This window comes from Balaenoptera borealis, assembly GCF_965194805.1.
Source record: "Balaenoptera borealis genome assembly, chromosome: 8".
NCBI lineage: Eukaryota > Metazoa > Chordata > Mammalia > Artiodactyla > Balaenopteridae > Balaenoptera > Balaenoptera borealis.
This window is the reverse complement of record NC_138865.1, coordinates 53988760-54006758: the sequence shown is the minus strand read 5'-3', so window position 1 is coordinate 54006758 and position 17999 is coordinate 53988760. Positions and strand designations below refer to the sequence as shown.

At 42.2% G+C, this 17999-nt stretch overlaps 1 protein-coding gene across 4 annotated transcripts in view; it reads right to left on the bottom strand.

Moving 5' to 3' along the window:
• SLC24A2 (solute carrier family 24 member 2) overlaps positions 1-17999 on the bottom strand; it is a 244445-nt gene that overhangs the window by 86159 nt on the left and 140287 nt on the right. For 3 of the 4 annotated variants that reach the window (XM_082401000.1, XM_082401002.1, XM_082401003.1), the window contains 2 exons: positions 10012-10050; positions 7723-7831 (listed from right to left, as the gene is read on the bottom strand). In XM_082401000.1, coding sequence (XP_082257126.1) covers positions 7723-7831; positions 10012-10050 — 148 coding nt within the window. The remainder of the gene's footprint in view (positions 1-7722; positions 7832-10011; positions 10051-17999) is intronic. The other variant, XM_082401001.1, reaches the window with a different exon arrangement.

Sequence of the window (17999 nt, the reverse complement as noted above, 5' to 3'; positions counted from 1 at the left end):
GGCTCTGAGGCAGGAGGCTGCTGGGAGTTTGCGAGGAGGAGCTGCCAGGTAGCCAGAGGAGTGGAGCACAGGGAGTGACACATGAGAGGAAGGAGAGAAGGGCTGAGAAAGAGGAGGAGAGGAGTGGAGGAGGGAAGAACAGGACGGAGAAGAAGGGAGGAAGGAAGGTCACAGTGGGCCTTAGGGTCACCACAAAATCTCGGGCTTTTACTGCTGGTGAGATGGTTCTGAGCAGAGGTAGGGCATGATTTCACCTGTGTCTTAGGGGAACCAGGGTCCTTAGATGGCAAGTTTTGGGGCATGGTTTTTCTGGGGAAGGACTCAGGGCCACCGTATAAAAGTTGGACTCATGGGCCACCAGAGAATGCTTTAAAAGGAAGGAAGAAGGGGAACGCCACATCTCTTCTCTGTAAATCAGGAACTTGAGAAGACAGGATGAAGGTTATTAAGGACAGGAATAAGAAGGGACGTTTGACCTTCACTGGCATCTACCATGGAGTTCCCTGTTTGGGGAGGCAGAGTGCCAACTCCTGGTTCCTTTGTAGGTTGGGGTGGTCACATAGCCCTGTTCTGACCCATGTGACGTAAGTGGAAGTCTGCTTCTGGGAACACTAAGGGTTTTTCTTTGTTTGTTTGTTTTTGTTTTTGCTGCACCATGCGGCATGCGGGATCTTAGTTCCCTGATCAAGGAAGGTTTTTCTGATTAAAAAAAAAGACAGCTGGTGTCTTCTCCTTCCCAGAATACAGATATGATGATGGTGGGGGAGGAGAGTAGCTTCCATCCTCTGGGGATGAGGATGAGAGAAACAGGCTCCAGATGAAAGAATGGAAAAACAGGAGACCAGGTCTCTCATGGCAAGGAGGAGCTATATTATTAGCCTTGAACTGCTTTTAATGGGCTTCTAGTTAAATAAGAGAAATAAAATCCTGCAAAACGATTAAGGCCAACCTAAAGAGGCTATATACTGTGATTCCAACTATATGATGTTCTGGAAAAGGCAAAACTATGGAGACAATAAAAGGATCAGTGGTTTGCAGGGGTGTGTGTGAGAGAGAGGGAGAGAAGGATGAATAGGCAGAGGACAGAGGTGTTTTAGGGCAGTGAAAATACTCTGTTTGATACTACAATGATGCATAAATGTCATCATACATTTGCCTAAACCCACAGAATGTACAACGCCAAGAGTGAACCCTAAGGTAATCTATGGACTTTGGGTGATTATGATGTGTCAGTGTGGGTTCATGCTCAGCAAAAATGGAGGAGGATATGCATGTGTGGGGCAGGAGGTATATGGGAAATCTCTGTATCTTCTTCTCAGTTTTATTGTAAACCTAAAACTGCTTTAGAAAAATAAAGTCTTAAAAAAAAACTATTAAATTAAGCCACTGTAGTTGGATTTTATTACATGACACTGAACACAATTTTAACTGAAAAGTCATTGCCAACAGTCACGGAGCGCTAATTATATGCTTTTAGGGTACTGTTGTACTGAATACTCACCATAAACTTCTGATGGTGGAACTATTATTATTCCTTTTTACAAATGAAGAAACCAAGGCCCTTTCAGGTTGGAAATACTACTCATAAACTTACGCTCGTGCTGCTATCATTATTCCATTTTAAAAGTGGAAACACTGAGGCCCGATGAGGTTGAGAAGCTTGTTCGAGGTCTCAGAGCTAGAGGCTGAGCCAGGATCCGAACGCTGAGAGTCTGACTCTTGGACCACATATGCGCCACGGCCAAACCCTAAGCCTTGTCCTCACAGCAACCTCTCCATTTCATCACCCAGTCACTGAGTTCTACCGGAATTACAGAGTTGGTTATGGGCTTCCTTCTGCTGTGTAGGACAGTACCCATGTCATCCTGGATGGTGAGATCAGTGGTAATTCCATGCGCTTAAGCAAAAGCGAATGAGAGCAAGGTGCGCTTGTGGATTCACGAGTGTGGCTGCAACTCGAGGTGTGGGGGAAGGGAGGGGGGAAGCTAAGGCCAGGCCGGGCCTTGCCGCAGAGGCCTCTGTAGGGGAAATCCACGTCTTACAACGTGAATGTATAATTGATCCAGGGATAGGTCAGAGCTCCTGGTATTTAGGCTGGCGTCTACATTAGAAGAAAAAGGGACACTGAGCCGGACACGAGGTTACACAAGGAGACAGAGCAGCACAAGAACTACAAGAATGGACTGAGTCAGGCAGCCACAGGTTCAAATTCTGGCTCTGCCATTTACTTCCTGTGTCACCTGGTGAGGCAAGACACAGCCTCTTTACATTTCAGTGTCCTTCTTTGACTGACCGAGTAGGGCTAGTGTAAGGATTAAATGAGATGGTTTATGTAGAGCACTCAGCATAGTGTCTGTCTTATAGTAAGCACTCTGCAAATACTATCATCATTATTATTATTATTAGGCAAATTAATAACAGCTACTTCTCACTCCAAAAGCGCTACACCCAGCATCCTTGTTTTAGGTTCATAAAGATGTACACTTGGGTAAATATAATGGCTTGTTTAGAGAAATGTTAAAACCAACATGGGACACCGGATTTTTTAGAAAGATCAATTCAGACAGTCATACTGTGATCTCAAAGATCAATAGTGCTACTTCTCCAGGGCTTTCTTATAAAAGAAACAAAATCTTTATTCCAACCATTTATATGAGCCTTAAGCAGATTCCTTGTTTTCATCAACAATGTCCTGTTCAGAATTCTGTGGCCATGGAAAGGCACAGCTCGGTCTTGTTTGGACTAAATCTTCACCCAAGGCAAGCTGACGATGGCTTTGTCCCTTCCACACAGTGCAGTGTACCCAGAGCCCACCAATGCACCACGGACAGACGAACCTCTCAGTGACGTGTGTCCCTGAAACAGATTAGGTTAGATGAAAGGTGGTTTCACGTTCTCTGCTATCTTCCCATGGAGAGGCGGAGTCTCCTCCTCCCCGTCTTGAGTCTGGGCTGGCCTTTGTGATGGCTTGATTAGTAGAATACAGTAGAAGTGACTTCCTGGGACTTCCCAGGCTAGGTCATGGGAAGCTTTGCTGCCACAGCCTGGGCCTCCTGGAAGGTTTGCTCTTGGAGTCCTCAGCCACTGTGTAAGAATGCCAAGCATGGGGGCTTCCCTGGTGGCGCAGTGGTTGAGAATCTGCCTGCCAACGCAGGGGACACGGGTTCGGGCCCTGGTCTGGGAAGATCCCACGTGCCGCGGAGCAACTGGGCCCGTGAGCCACAACTACTGAGCCTGCGTTCCGCAACAAGAGAGGCCGCGATAGTGAGAGGCCCGCGCACCGCGATGAAGAGTGGCCCCCGCTTGCCACAACTAGAGAAAGCCCTCGCACAGAAACGAAGACCCAACACAGCCATAAGTAAATAAATTAATTAATTAAAAAAAAAAAAAAAAAAAAGAATGCCAAGCATGTGGAAAGGCCCTGAGACAACCTGGAGAGTCAGGGGGCCCAGCCGAGCCTGGCCTTCCAGCTGTGACTTCAAAGGTGCCAGATGTGTAAGCGAGGCCCTTTTGGATCTTCTAACCTGCAGGTCTCCTAGCTGAATAACATCAAATGACCTCTGTTGATACCACATGGAACAGAAGAATCACCCCGCTGATCCCTGAATCACCCAAATTCCTGATCCATGAAATCATGAGCAGGAATAATATGGGGGTGGTTTTAAGCCACTAAGTCTTGGGTGCTTTGTTACATATCAATAGATAACAAACACAAACACTGCCGGATCTCGTGGCTCGGGCTCAGAGGCCCAACTGACTGACTACCAATTAAAGCTTTTAGTAAGGGCTCCATCACTGGATTGACACCAGAATGGCACAGATGAGAAAAAGGGCATTTTTTAATTTAATTTTATTTTTTTAGTAGTTCAGTTTAATTTTCTGCTGTAACAAATATTTCAGCACCCTCCTCCTCCAGCAACAGGGAAACAATAGGGCCAAGAGTGCCCAAGGCCAATACAAGCAAACAATTAGGCCCCCATAATAAGGTGGCAATCAGTGTAGTGTAGGAATCAGTGCCCTGGGGAAGGGGATTGACTGTCTTTCCATAGGTCATCTGTCCTAGGTGATGTTGAAAACTTCCCTTTATGAACACTGTCTGCCATGTGGTGCCAGTGCACGACTCAGCAAGGCAGACGCCAGGAACCACCATTAGTATAACAGCGAAGCCACTGCAGTGTTCATGCGGTCAGCTTGGTGATGTAACCAGCATGCTCTATATTGCTAAAAGGTGACAGTTTGGCATGCGGATGTGTGAACTCAAGTGATTAGATGCAAACTGAAAGAGAGATGACTATTTCTGAGAGCTTGGAATGTTCTTGGAATGGAAAATGATTGTGAATTTTTTTGGGGGAAAAATACCAGAGCAATCTGCTTTCTTGGCCGCGTGCTATGGAGCAATTTTAAAGCATTGAAGTACTTTCCATAGTTTCTAATCACTCAAGTCCAGAACTGATTATGGCTCTCAGCATTCTCCCAGATTCACACCACTGGAGCACTCCACGTCTTTCGGGGAGAGGTTTCACCTTGAAAGCAGACGTCCAGATTCGGAAGGCACATCTTGGTACAGCAGGAACAAACATTTTAACAGCAGCACAGCCCTACAAGGGCCAGGTGTTTCGGAAAATCACTGATGGCCCAACTCCGAGACAACTCAGATTCACTCTCTCTTATCTCACAAAGTATAACCTCCCCACCAAACAGAAAAACAAAAACAAGCCCTACCAGAAACTGAACTCCCTCAAACAAAAACCACAGAAATTTAGATTGTTGAGACCTGTGGGCAATGACACACACACACACACACACACACACACACACACACACACACACACACACAGAGTTGTATATGCATAGATCATCTCTGGAATGAGCCCCAAGAAATTGGTAGCTGTGGTTTCCTCTGGGAGAATTGGGGGACTGGAGAAAATTGGGAGGTTGTTGGAGGAGGAAGACTTATTTTTTCCGCATAACCTTTTGAATGTTTTAAATTAAAACATTCATATGCTGCATTATTTTTCAAAATAATGGAACAGAGTAATTCCAAACCTGTATATGGTGCCTACGATCTGCTAGGCAATGTGTTCAATGCTTAATGTATATTCACTCCTTTAGTCCTTATAACAACCTTATGATGTAGACATCATTATATATCATCCTGATTTTTACAGATGAGGAAACTGAGGTACAGAGAGGTTAAGTAACTTATCGAAGGTCACACAGCTAATAAATGCAGAGCTGGAATTTGAATCCAGAGAGTCTGGCTCTGGAGTCTGTCCTCAATTACTACATAACGTGCCTTGCCAGAAATAAATATACCCAGTTGCCTGCCTGCTCATAATCAAGTTGGGGCAGATAAGATAGTTCATTTCTTCTCTCACTTGACTCTTTTGGGTGATGGGTAGAGAAGATGGTGGCTCAAAATAACCAAGATACAATCTTAAACCCATGGGGCTTTAGAGGGCTTTGAAATTGTGTGACTATCAGAGCAAAAGCATGACTTTGGCCAAGTTGCTTAATTCTTCTAAGGCTTAACAGCTACCATGTGCCAGGTAGACTGCTAGGCCTTGGGGACAACTAGTAAATAAACAGAATCCCTGCTCTCTAGAAATTTACCATGTCCTGGGGGAGACAGGCAGTGAACAAATAACCACACAAATTGTAATGTGGGCAAAAAGGAAAAATTAAAGGGTGCATTGAGAGAGGATGATTGATTGGGGCCCTGATTTATACTGGATGGTCAGGAGGTGTCATTTACACAGAGGACTGAAGAATGGGCAGGAATAAAGCTTGGAAAAGTGGAAGAAAATGGGAGAAAGAAAAGTATTCTGGGCGGGGGGAATAGCCTATGCAAAGACCCTGAGGCAGGAAAGAAGTATCTGTTTTACGACAGAAGGCCTCTGTCTGACTAAAGCAAAGTGAGTCAATGTGAGTTTGGAGAAAGAGACAGATCACGCAGACCATGGCAAGTATTTCACAATTTTCCTAAGAGCCACGAGAAGCCACCGTAGGGTAATAGGAGCGACATAATTTGATTTACTTTTTAAGAAGATTAGTTGGGCTGCTGTGTGGAAAATATGTAAAGAAAGAGGCAACGGAAGAAGTGGAAGACCAGCTAAGAAGTGATGAAGATGGCTTGGAATAAAGAGCTGGCAGAGAGAGAAGGAGATACATTTGAGATCTATTTCGGTGGTACCCTATTTTATGAAATTAGAATAATAATGTTAGCTATGAAGTGTTATTATAAAGCAAAGATTCACAGGTGTGAAAATACTTTGTCAATTATAAAGTACTAGACAAAGGTAACTATTACTGTAGGTGAAAGAACCAAGTACTAGAGAGGCTCTAAGTTGCCCAAAGTCACACAAATGCTTCGTGGCTGGGCGGAGGTTGGCCTGCGATCCCCTCACTCCCTGAGATCATTTTTCTGGGGGTGACTCTGGTGGGGAGGAAAAGAAGGCTAGTGGCCAGGGCTAATTTCCTTGTCATGTGGACCTCTGGTAAAGAGAGTAATGATATTTAGGATGTTCCCGGCGAAGGATTACCTGAGTAAACAGAACCCAGGATCTATGAAAGAAGGCTCTTTGGAAAATATCACATCAGCTACGTAACTCTCTGGGGTATAAGGCGGAAATGTTTTATAACTGAAATGCTCCACAGTGAGAGGTGAGCCCGTGATCCTCACTTATTATTCTGGGTGAAGGTGCGTGTCCAATGAGGGGAGACAGGACCTGGGGAGCTGCTCTTGAGGTCCCAGAGTTTTCTTGACTGCCTCTGAATCTCCTGATGGCCTGAACCCTTGAAATTATTTAGCCAAGCTTTATATTGGTTAAGAGCTCTGATTTATGTGGGGATAATTTGCCAGTGGCAGAGACCTGTTTCCCAGGCTATTCGTCTCCGTGTAACATCAGGCCTTACTGTAAGGTCCAGGGATGAAGGGAGAACAGAAGACTTGGTTATATTTGAACCCTTTGCTAGTAGCTTAACTCTGATATTTATTTGACACATCAGATATCTGCTTCCTTGAAAAATTAATTTTTTAGGAAACTTATGCAATTCAAGAAACAAGATGTACCTGGCTTCCTTGTGAATGAGTAAAACTGGAAGAACACAATACTGAATTCTTCGTGATGGTTTATATAATGTCCCTAGGAGGTGAACCAGGCCTCTTCAGTCTGATCCTAAGCAGTTATCTTAGAGAGTGCTCTTTGGGTGCTTAGAAGCTCACCTCCCATCTTCCAATTGCCAAAGAATAGGTACAACATCAGTGCTCTGCAGTGAACATCATTCCCCAAACTAATCACAGCCCTCCTAAGTCATGGAGTTCTTGTCTCCTCTTTTTCTTTTTTAAAGATGTACAATTTTTCAATTTTTCTTCACATATAACTTCATTTCGAAACTTAGGAGGATGATGAAAGAGAACTGTTACTCTAGCTGGAAGGGAGAGAAACCTCTCTTGTCTTCTCCACCTCGTGACAAACTGTATTTATGTGGAGGCATCAAAAGACAGAATCAGCAAACGGACTTCCGCTCCTGCTCCTGGTGAAAAATCTCTGATCATGAGCTGGGCGGTTGCAGATAAGCACGCAGAAGGGCCAGGGCTGCCTCTGGCAGAGGTTAACACGCGGACATCAGCCAGTTTGTGACGGAAGCGTAAACATATTTTATGAAGAGAGGACTTTTCACATCCTCTCCCCACCCCCCAAGCGAAAGCCTGATGTTTACCTTCAGCGAGCGGGTCGAGGGTGTGTATCATGAGCTGGAAGATGCTGTTCCTCATGAGACTGTTGTGGAGGGAGGCGGAACTTCCACCCCGCTGCAGACGCGGCTTTGCCTGAGCAGAGAGACCAAAGAGGCCGTTAGTGCTCAGAAATGCAAGGCAAGTCCTCACCTGGTCTGTCAGAGGCCCGCACACAACTGAACCAAAGATTTTCAGCGTACGTTCCTTCGAAGTCTCCTGAAGGAATGGCATTCTCACAGCCTTTCCTACCAAAGGGATTAATTGCTATCATCTTTTGAGAACTTATTATATGCTAGTCAACGTGCCATAGCCTTCACCTCCATTCTCTAACTGAACCCTATGAACTAGATACCATTATTGTTCCCTTTAGACAGATGAGGAAATTTAGTCTCAGAGAAGCGAAATGAGGTGATCGCGTCACACAGATAAAAAATGGAGGATAGAGGAATGGGCTGCAGGTCTGCTTCACTCAAAATCTGTTCTCTGAACCAGTGGGTGGTCTCTAAGATGTTTGGATTGTGCATCCTATCAGTAATATTTTTGAGTGTGTATATATGCATCTATCTATATCTCTATCTCTATCCAGACACATACTAAAATATGGGCATATATATCATAAAACATTTGCAAAAGTAGAAATAATGAAGAGTAACAAAGAAAGCAAACAATAGAGGTGCTAATATTTCCCCCTTGCTCCGCAAAGGAACATCCTGCACACATTCCGGGGTACCTCATCTCCACGATGGGAACCACAGCTCTCATCCATGAAGCCTTAAGGTCTATGTTAAGTGAGATTTGAAGAGAGAGAATCTCCTATTATGAATCCACAGAGAACCTTCCTGGCTCCAAAGAGTCCTTTACATTACAGGGTTTTGCAAAATATTCCATTACACTCCAGATCCACAAGGGGGTTTCCCAAGAAAAGTCCCACAAGAGACTCCATGACCAGATATATTTGGACATTGCTACATCCTAGACCAACTCACCTTTAGAGTTTTAAGATACACATTAGACCACTAAGTCTAACACTAAAGAAATCTGGTTAACTTGATTAACTTGGACAGTGTTTCCGAACTATTGCCCATTCGTCCCTTGTTTTATAGAATACTTATTGAAACTGAGCCACATGTTTGGAGACAAACAGGAAACCCAGAGTAAGCTTGAAGTATGGGTAAAATGTCAGTGTGAGATACATGGAGAAATCTGAATTTTTTAGAGTGATTTTATTATAATTGATATTCTATTAGAAATAATATTTCCAACCCTACAGGGTTTGGAGAAGAATCAGAGGAGATTACTGGTGTCTCCTTGGTGAACCAGATCATGATTCACAAAGGAAGAGACCGGGTCTGCACCCCTAGTCCAGTACTGGATCAGGCACATCCTATGGGCTCTCAATGCATGTCGGAAGTCTCTGCTTTGAGCATCACAGGAGGAAGAATGGGGTCATATGTATCTTCATTACTAGTCTTTTCAGCCTCAAAAATCTGGAACATTTTTTAATGCATTGTGTTATTTGATTCAGAAGATTAAGGCTCAAAAAATTTTAGGGGCAAGGTTAAAAGATTTGAATAGAGTTGAAATGTAATCACTGTTTGATGGCTGAACACAAAAACTGATGGCCATTTCCTTGCCATGCTGCACAATACAAAATGTGACATGTTAATTGGACAGGAACTGGAAAATATCTTGTAGATAATTTTTGGATCTTTGTTGTTAATAATTTGTCATAATCACTGTTACTATGGTCCTTATTTTGGGAAACCGAAAGAACTCTCTTGTGGAAATCTTCATTAGCCTAGGATTATGTCTACAGAACTTAAAACAGTCTTCGGGGCATTATGTATATATTGAATATATAGATCTCATGCAGCATTTCTTTTGATGGAACCAAAAGAAACTTCCAACCAAAAAAATAGGTGCATGCAGATACACAAATAGATACCAAGCATTAGATCCCTCGCTGTCCCCAAATAACTGCTCAACATCCCTTGGAATGTAATTTGGAAATATCTCACTCTTTCAACTTTTCCATGCCAAGTGAAAGAGAGAACTCAAACTTTTTGAAAGCCAGTCCCAGAAATAATTTGTCATCGAATGTAAGAATTCAGTTGACACTAATTATAGGACAGAGCGTACACACACCAGCAGATTAAACCCTTTAAGTATTCCAAGGGAGAGGATGTTGAGCACAAGAGCCCCTTCCGCCCACCCCTGCCCTCACACTCTCCACAGGCACATGAACAGGTACAGGCAAGGCCACTGCTTCCTACCGGTAGAGCCTGTTCATCCTTGTCGCTGGCTGCAGATGACTGCGTAAGAGGAAAAGGCAGAAACAGAAGACACAGAAATAACTAAACACATACAGGTTTTACATTTAATCACAAGCATCAGTATAGGGAAAGATTTGGTTCTTTCTGCTCCTGGGAAGGACTATGCCAACGCAGGGGGTCAAGAGTGTATATTTCTAGCTAATATATCATGGTTTATTTAGGCATATGGTACTTTCGCTTGAAAGATCAAAGCTGAATGGCCAACTTAAATGTCCAGTAACAGAGGGCAGTTAAATCAATTGTGGTCCAGCCATCCAGTGGAATGTCATGTGGGCACTACAATGAATGAGCTAAGTACACATGTGTTGACAAGGAAGAATATCTAAGATATATCGTTAAGTGAAAAAAATTTAAAAGCCTTATTTATTACCTCATTTTATAAAAGAAAATAAATTAATAATACTGCAGTATATGTAAAGAAAAAGGTTCTGCAAGAATCAATAGTGGTTATTCTTATTAGTGGTCATTATTTGGGGCTGGGATTACAAGGACCTGTCATATTCCATGTCTTTCGGAGGGAACTGACATTCACCGTCCCAAGTGTGATGAATAAAATAAAAGCCTGAAGACGTTAAGTCTTTGAAGTAAAGACTAAGATCATCACACACGGAATCCAGATAATCCACCTTCTTTCCTGCCCCACCACTTCAAATTTTCCATTCTAAAAACGGAAATATCTGTCACACTGAGAACAGTTGACTAAAACACAAGGGCACGTGAGGGCCGGTCATCTGTTGGGAGAGAACACAACTCAGACAAGGGACACTGGTGCTCTTCTAACACGTCCCAACTGGACGGCTTTGCTTCCCCTGCTTAATATGAACACCCCCTCTTCAACAGAACCAGGCACTGTCCTGTGATCTTTCCAAGGGTATGCAGGTGCCTTGGGAACTTCCTCGTGATCAGACCACCGCCTCTGTCACTTCACCTCAACTACGGGTGCATACAGCAAGAAGAAACTGGTTCTCCAATTAGCGTCTTTGCTAACCTGTGTCTTCAGGACTAATCACACACTCGGAGAAGAGAAGACGAGGGCAGAGCTGTTTTAAAATCTTCATGGGCCCTGGGCTCTCTTTTTTTAGTCCTACCACACATGTCACAGAAAGAACGTGAAGATGCCCTGACATCCCACCTAAGATATACATTTTGGTGTAAAAAAAAAAAATGGAAAGGATTCTTATAATTTTGCATTTCAAATTATTGGCTATGTGCAATTCACTTAATTCATGATTGGCATGCTGGAAATCTTGGAAAGTGAGAAAACTGAATCCGTGATTTGGTTTCATGTAATTTTTAAGAAGGCTAAATTTAATACTTAATGAAGTTGATAGTACATATTTTGTTGACATTCAATTAAACATTTCATAATCTTGTAGATAATTTTTGGATCTTAGAGTCAATGTCAACATATATTTTTTCTTCTGGTCCTGAACACTTTTGCAGACCCTTGAAGAACTAGTAAGGCTCAGGCACAAATGGAAGAGTTTAGGCTGGAGATAATTTCTGAGTACAGCCCACAGGCCTGACTAAATTTGCCAGAACCTCCTAATTTGGGACTCTCTCTCGGTGACTTCTCTAAAAACACTAACAAGAAAATATCCCTGCTTCCCTAGTTCTAGAAACATGCTTGGGGAACTAGACTGGAGCTGAAATTGTCCTTTGATTTCCCTTTTTGCTCTGAAAGCCACCGTATGATCCCGTTTCTCTCTGTCAGTCCTTTCATTTTCTCGTCTCCCACATTAGACAGCTCAACAAATGGCCCCCCATTCTACAGAACAATCCCCCAGGGAAATTATCCAGTGCAGCCAGATCAGCCTTTGGACACACATGGAGATTAACTGTCAGAGCATGCCTTTTCAGGTCGCAAATTTACACCTTGTGGCTAAACGGGAGACAAATAATTATGAGCTGGGATTGATACCACAGCAATATCACAGAACATGAAGGAACGGGATGAAACTGAGGAAAGAAAAGTGTGGTCTTTATAAGAACAAAAATATCACCAGCAGAGAGTTTGGATTTAAAAGGTAGATTTAAAAAATATTTGAGGAAGAAAAAAAAATCCCAACCTGTCCTTTGGTCTGAAAGGAAGAAAGAAATATCTATTCCATTGACTTGCTTTTTCTCTCACAAGCAAGGAGGCTCTTAAGACACAATAAACGTAAAGAAAATGCGTTGTACATAGATTCTACAAAGATAAAACTCAGTGCAGAGAAAGGTCTAAATCCTTTACAAAATTTCCCACCGCTTAACGTCAGCAGAGGTTGGCATCATTAGTTTACTTTCAAGTGTAGTTTGCAGACATGAATATACATCAGGTTACAACATGTAAATTTAGGCACACACACAAATGGCAGCTGAGGCCATTAAAACACCCCTGCACTTTCCTTTTATGTAGCCTTGTTGCAAAAGAGATGAGAAATGTGACATATGATGATAATTGCTCATTTTCAGGGCTTTGCCCACCTCTACTGATGATTCCCGATGCTCACCTGACTTAGCTCCCCTCTAATCGCATCATGAAGCAGCCTCACAGTCCTGGAAATGTGCCTCTGATTATGTCAGGAATTCAATTTTAAAGGGACTTTAATTACACTGGAAGTAACTAGTGAAGGACCAGAGAAATGATCCAGATATGCACAGCTCGTAGTGTTTCTAAGAACTGAATTATTTAACTAAGTATCTGGGTTTTGGATTGGCCTCTGTGTTGTGATTTTCTTTTCAGGGCCATTGAACATCTGGCAAGTTTATGCTAACCCACTGGATGTCACAGAAAAGACAACTTCAAAAGAGGACTGATGTGACTTTAAGGATTAATCCTGGCATATTTATTACGCATCCTGCTTTTTAAATTTCCTTAATTTTAAACACACCAAAATATCATACATTTGGGCTGTACCAATTTCAAAGCCCAGTTCCTGGTGGTCTGTTCACAAAGGCTGTGCCAGTTATAGGAAAGATCTTTTAAGCCAAATCCATAGTATTCCACAGCAATTCTTGAAGAATACCTCTTTTACTTTAAGTATTCTGTAATTCAATACTTTAATTTAAACTGACTCTCTCCCTAATTACTGCAAGTAATTGAGTAACTGAGCAACTGAGATGATGTCATTAATATCTGTTGTCCTTCCTGGTGGAAACCCAATTCTATGTGGGAATTTTGCTACCCGTTCGGTAGGTGTTTTGAAAGTGCCACATTCCTGCACCCCGGATAATAAAACACACAGCTCATTTACAAAGTATTTTTAATGCTATCAATCATTCACAAATCCTTAAACCACTCTCTTCCTTTGGGCCTTAAAAGCCACTGGTTAGAAATGATTCCCCTGACTACTAAGTATAGTTTTTTTTTTTTTTTTAATTAATTTATTTTTACTTTTGGCTGTGTTGGGTCTTCGTTTCTGTGCGAGGGCTCTCCCTAGTTGCGGCAAGTGGGGGCCACTCTTCATCGTGGTGCGCGGGCCTCTCACCATCGTGGCCTCTCTTGTTGGGGAGCACAGGCTCCAGACGCGCAGGCTCAGTAGTTGTGGCTCACGGGCCTAGTTGCTCCGCGGCATGTGGGATCTTCCCAGACCAGGGCTCGAACCCGTGTCCCCTGCATTGGCAGGCAGATTCTCAACCACTGCGCCACCAGGGAAGCCCCTAAGTATAGTTTTGATGTGACTTTGTACAGAGCTTACCCTACATACAGGCCCCCAGGGCTACCTCACACACATAAACATGAGGCAAATACTGCACAGTTTATAGCTACATCATGAGCACACAGCCCCTGGTTTACTCTGGTTGGTAATCACCTACCTGAAAATTACATTATCAAGTGGGTTACTGGGAAGATTTCTTGTGCCAAAAGACAAGTGTGTAAAATAAAGGGTGGATTTTCTGGCCAGTGGCTTTGGCAACAGATATAGAAAGACAAGCAATTTTTCACAACAGTCAAGTAACAACCATAAACTTCCACCACCATAACCTTTCACTAAGTCCTGTGAAATGCACCTAAATTCAGTGTGCAAAGGACTCAGAAGCACTATAAAGTCTACAAGAACAGACTTAAAAGTATAATTGTTTTGTCATAAATGTGATTCAAAACATATATGCTGGCAATTAGAAATATTAATCCATTATTTAATTGATATTAACTTTAATGTCTTAGAATTTAGAAAGGTTGGGTGAAGGATGATTTGAACGACTGATTTTCATTTAAAAAATTAACAAGGAAGTATTAAATGATGTCTCCTTGTGCTTTCAATACATTTACACTCAATAAGCAAAAACATTTAAAATCTCCCTTCTGGTTAAAGATGAATAAACCTCAAAGCCTAGGGGAAGACTGGATAAAAGGTGCAAAAACTTGAAATCTGAAATCTAAAAGGAAAGAAATCCAACCACTTCTTAATCAGACGCAAAATCATGTCCCTTTGCCTCCCTTTATTGTGCCCCTAACATACTCCCTAAAATAGTAAGGGGAACAGGATTAAATAAATTCCTAAAGAAAGAAATACTAAGAGATTTAAATTCAAATTACTTTTACTACTGGTTGCCAGGTAATTACGCCACTGTCACTGTCCTTTAGGAAAGTAAGAATCTCAAAGATTAATGAAGTGCTGAAGTGGCAGCCCAGGCTGCAAGAATACCCACTTGCAACTTTGGTTTAAAGAAACACATTGGGATGGAGAGAAAGGATAGAAATTAAGTAAAAAGCACGATAATAGAAACTTTGGAAGCAAAGCGTTTTGATGATTTATCTGAATAATTCCCATGATCTTAAAATATTTGGGATAGTAGAAAGAAACTTCAGAAGAATAGATACCCTTCAAAAAAATGAAATGGGGCTTCCCTGGTGGCGCAGTGGTTGAGAATCTGCCTGCCAATGCAGGGGACACGGGTTCGAGCCCTGGTCTGGGAAGATCCCACATGCCACGGAGCAACTGGGCCCGTGAGCCACAATTACTGAGCCTGTGCGTCTGGAGCCTGTGCTCCGCAACAAGAGAGGCCGCAATGGTGAGAGGCCCGCGCACCGCGATGAAGAGTGGTCCCCACTTGCCGCAACTAGAGAAAGCCCTCACACAGAAACGAAGACTCAACACAGTCATAAAAAAATAAATAAAAGAACGTGAATTTCTTTAAAAAAAAAAAATGAAATGGAAGTGAAATTGCTTAGAGACAGCTAGGAACAACATTTTGTCTTTTAAATAGTTGTATGAGGGAAGAAATAATGTAGGATGAGAAGTGGTGTCATACAGTTATTAAGAATATGGAATTCAGGCCCAGACTGTGCAAGTTCATTTCCTTATTTTTGTCACTTATGAGCTGTGTGACTTTGGACAAGTTACTTAATCTCTTTATGCTTTAGTTTCCTCATCTGTCAAATGGGGATAATAACAGTAACTACTTCAGAGGGTTGTTGGGAGGATTACATGAGTTTATACACGTAAAGTGCTTAGACGATGTTTGGTGCATGGTAAATGCTATGTATTAGCTCTACTATCAGTACTATTAATAATAAGAGCCACAAGGAAGAATAAAGACAAACTATATGACAAAAGTAGGTTCAGGGTTGTGAACCGGCTTAGAGAACAAGGTGGTTTCTAAGGGAAGTAGGAAAATTCCATTGATTAGGATGGTGAGAGATGACTTGTGTAGGACACTCGAGTACGGTTAATTGAGCATGTCCAAGGTTGGCAGCCCCGGGAAGAGGAGATGTCACAACAGATTATATTTCCTTGGCTTGGCTTCTGACTCCGTCCCTGTCCCATGAGTCAGCATTGTCTGAAGGATACAGGATTGGCAAGGCGAGGCCAGCGTTTCGCATCTCATATACTTTAGTGGGCCTGGTTTTGATCAGGAAGCTCTGGAGGCTGGAAGATTCAGGGAAGGTAGGACCCCTACACTTAACGGATGTTATATATATTATATGTCAATGACATCTCAATAAAGCTGGAAAGAGTAAAAGAAAAACAAAAAAGGAGTTTAAATGCTTCTCACTAAATTGGTAAGCTGTATTGGGTGTGTACCACAACTGCCCTAGCCAGCCTCCTAAATAGTGGAAGCTGTAAGATCCCTGAGAGCAGGATTCACCTTGTGCCTCCTATGGTCCCTGACGTGGCTACTAAAAATGCAACCAGGTGGCAGGAGAGAGTGAGGCCACTCAGGCAGAAAGGGGATTGTGCGGTCCTGTGTCAGGAACCAAAGCTCCTCTGATGCTTGCTCCAGAGGCTAAATTAATAGTAATGATGGTTATTTAAATCTACCCCTAAGAGCCCCTATTGAATCCTTCTTATTAAGTAGGTACATAAAAGACATTAATCCCCATTCTGTAAATGGCAAGAGAGAAGCAGGAAGTGCCTCCGGCTGTTTCTGTACTCAGGATACTGAGCACCTTTGTTAATTCACTTAATTTAGGAATTAACAACCCGACCACTACTGCCATCTCTCACCTCCCCCTTAAAAATCCAGATGTTGCCAATATACTTTGTTGTATCGTTTGAGCAATTCTCACAATGGCTAATGAGCCATTTTGATATGCCAATCAAACACAATCTGTTAGTGGTGTTCTGGCATTAGTCACACAAATTTCCTTTGACTGGTAAAGTACCCCAGTGTGCTCACATGTTAAGTCTGGATTACCTGACTTCCAAGGAAGAGTGTCTAAGTTGATGTGAACTTAAAAGTCCAACAAATGCTGGTGCTGGACATACCACAGAATAATTTGCCACAAATAAAGCAGATTCCAGTAATAATGGATAATATTTATTGAAAGCTCAGTACGTGGCAAGAGCTTCATGTATAATATCTCATTGTATCCTCACAATAACAGGTATTATAACCAGTCCTGCCCCCTCTAATACATGAGGATCCCGAGGCTGATGGATGTTGGACAATTTGTCCATGTCCATGTAGCCAGTAAGAGGCAGAGCTGGGATGTGAGCTCAGACAGCTGGGCTCCAGAGCCTCTCTAAGTACCGGGGAAACAAGAAACTGGAATTTTCCTTGCAGTGGCCTGTGGGAAGGAGTCACTAGAACTGCAAATACAGCAAAAATAGTTTACTATTTTATATTAAGAACTATTTATGAGCTCTGACTTCCAATGGAAGCCAGAAAATCGTTGCCAGGTGATTGCTGTTAATACAGAAGGACAGATTTTGTGTTCATTTGGTGCAAAGTTGGTGCCTGGGAATAGAGAAAGTATAGAGGTTATTTTCTGATTTTTTGTCTCTTCCAGCATTATTATTTAGACTTGTCTACAATTGTCATAAATTTTCTTCTGAATGTCTTGAAGGTCACAGAGGCACTTTTACGACCTTCACAATGGTGTAGGTTCAAGTAACACTGCAAACTAGTTTATCCATACATCAAATTGACCTGTATTAAGGAGTTTATAGCTCAGCAGTAGGTGAGAAAAGAATATGAAAAAGAATGTATACATGTGTATAACTGAATCATTTTGCTGTACAGCAGAAATTAACACAATATTGTAAATCAACTATACTTCAGTAGAAAAAAATAAAAGTGTAATTAAACTTTGGGAAAACAACAGAGGGCGCAAATAACAAGTATATAACATTTTCCACTGAAAATGCAGTAATATTGAGAATTGGTCCCATTCCTTGATCTGCTCTCCTGTTCCTAAGAGAGGCCAGGAGGAAACTAAGATCACCCATGTCGTGGGTTCACTTCGAACACAGCTTGTCTACTTTCATATTCTACTCATGCTCTGTGTGGTCCTCCATTTTCTCCCTAGTTCATTCTTTTGTATTATTTGTTTCATCTCTCTCTTTCCCACTACTGAGCACCCTTCTGAGGGCAGAGACAGTGCTTTTTTCATTTTATATTATTCCACAGCACAGTAGTGCTAGATGCTCAACAAATACATGTTTAATAATAAATAAGTGAAATCAAGCCCACATGCTCATATATAATGAGGTTGCAGG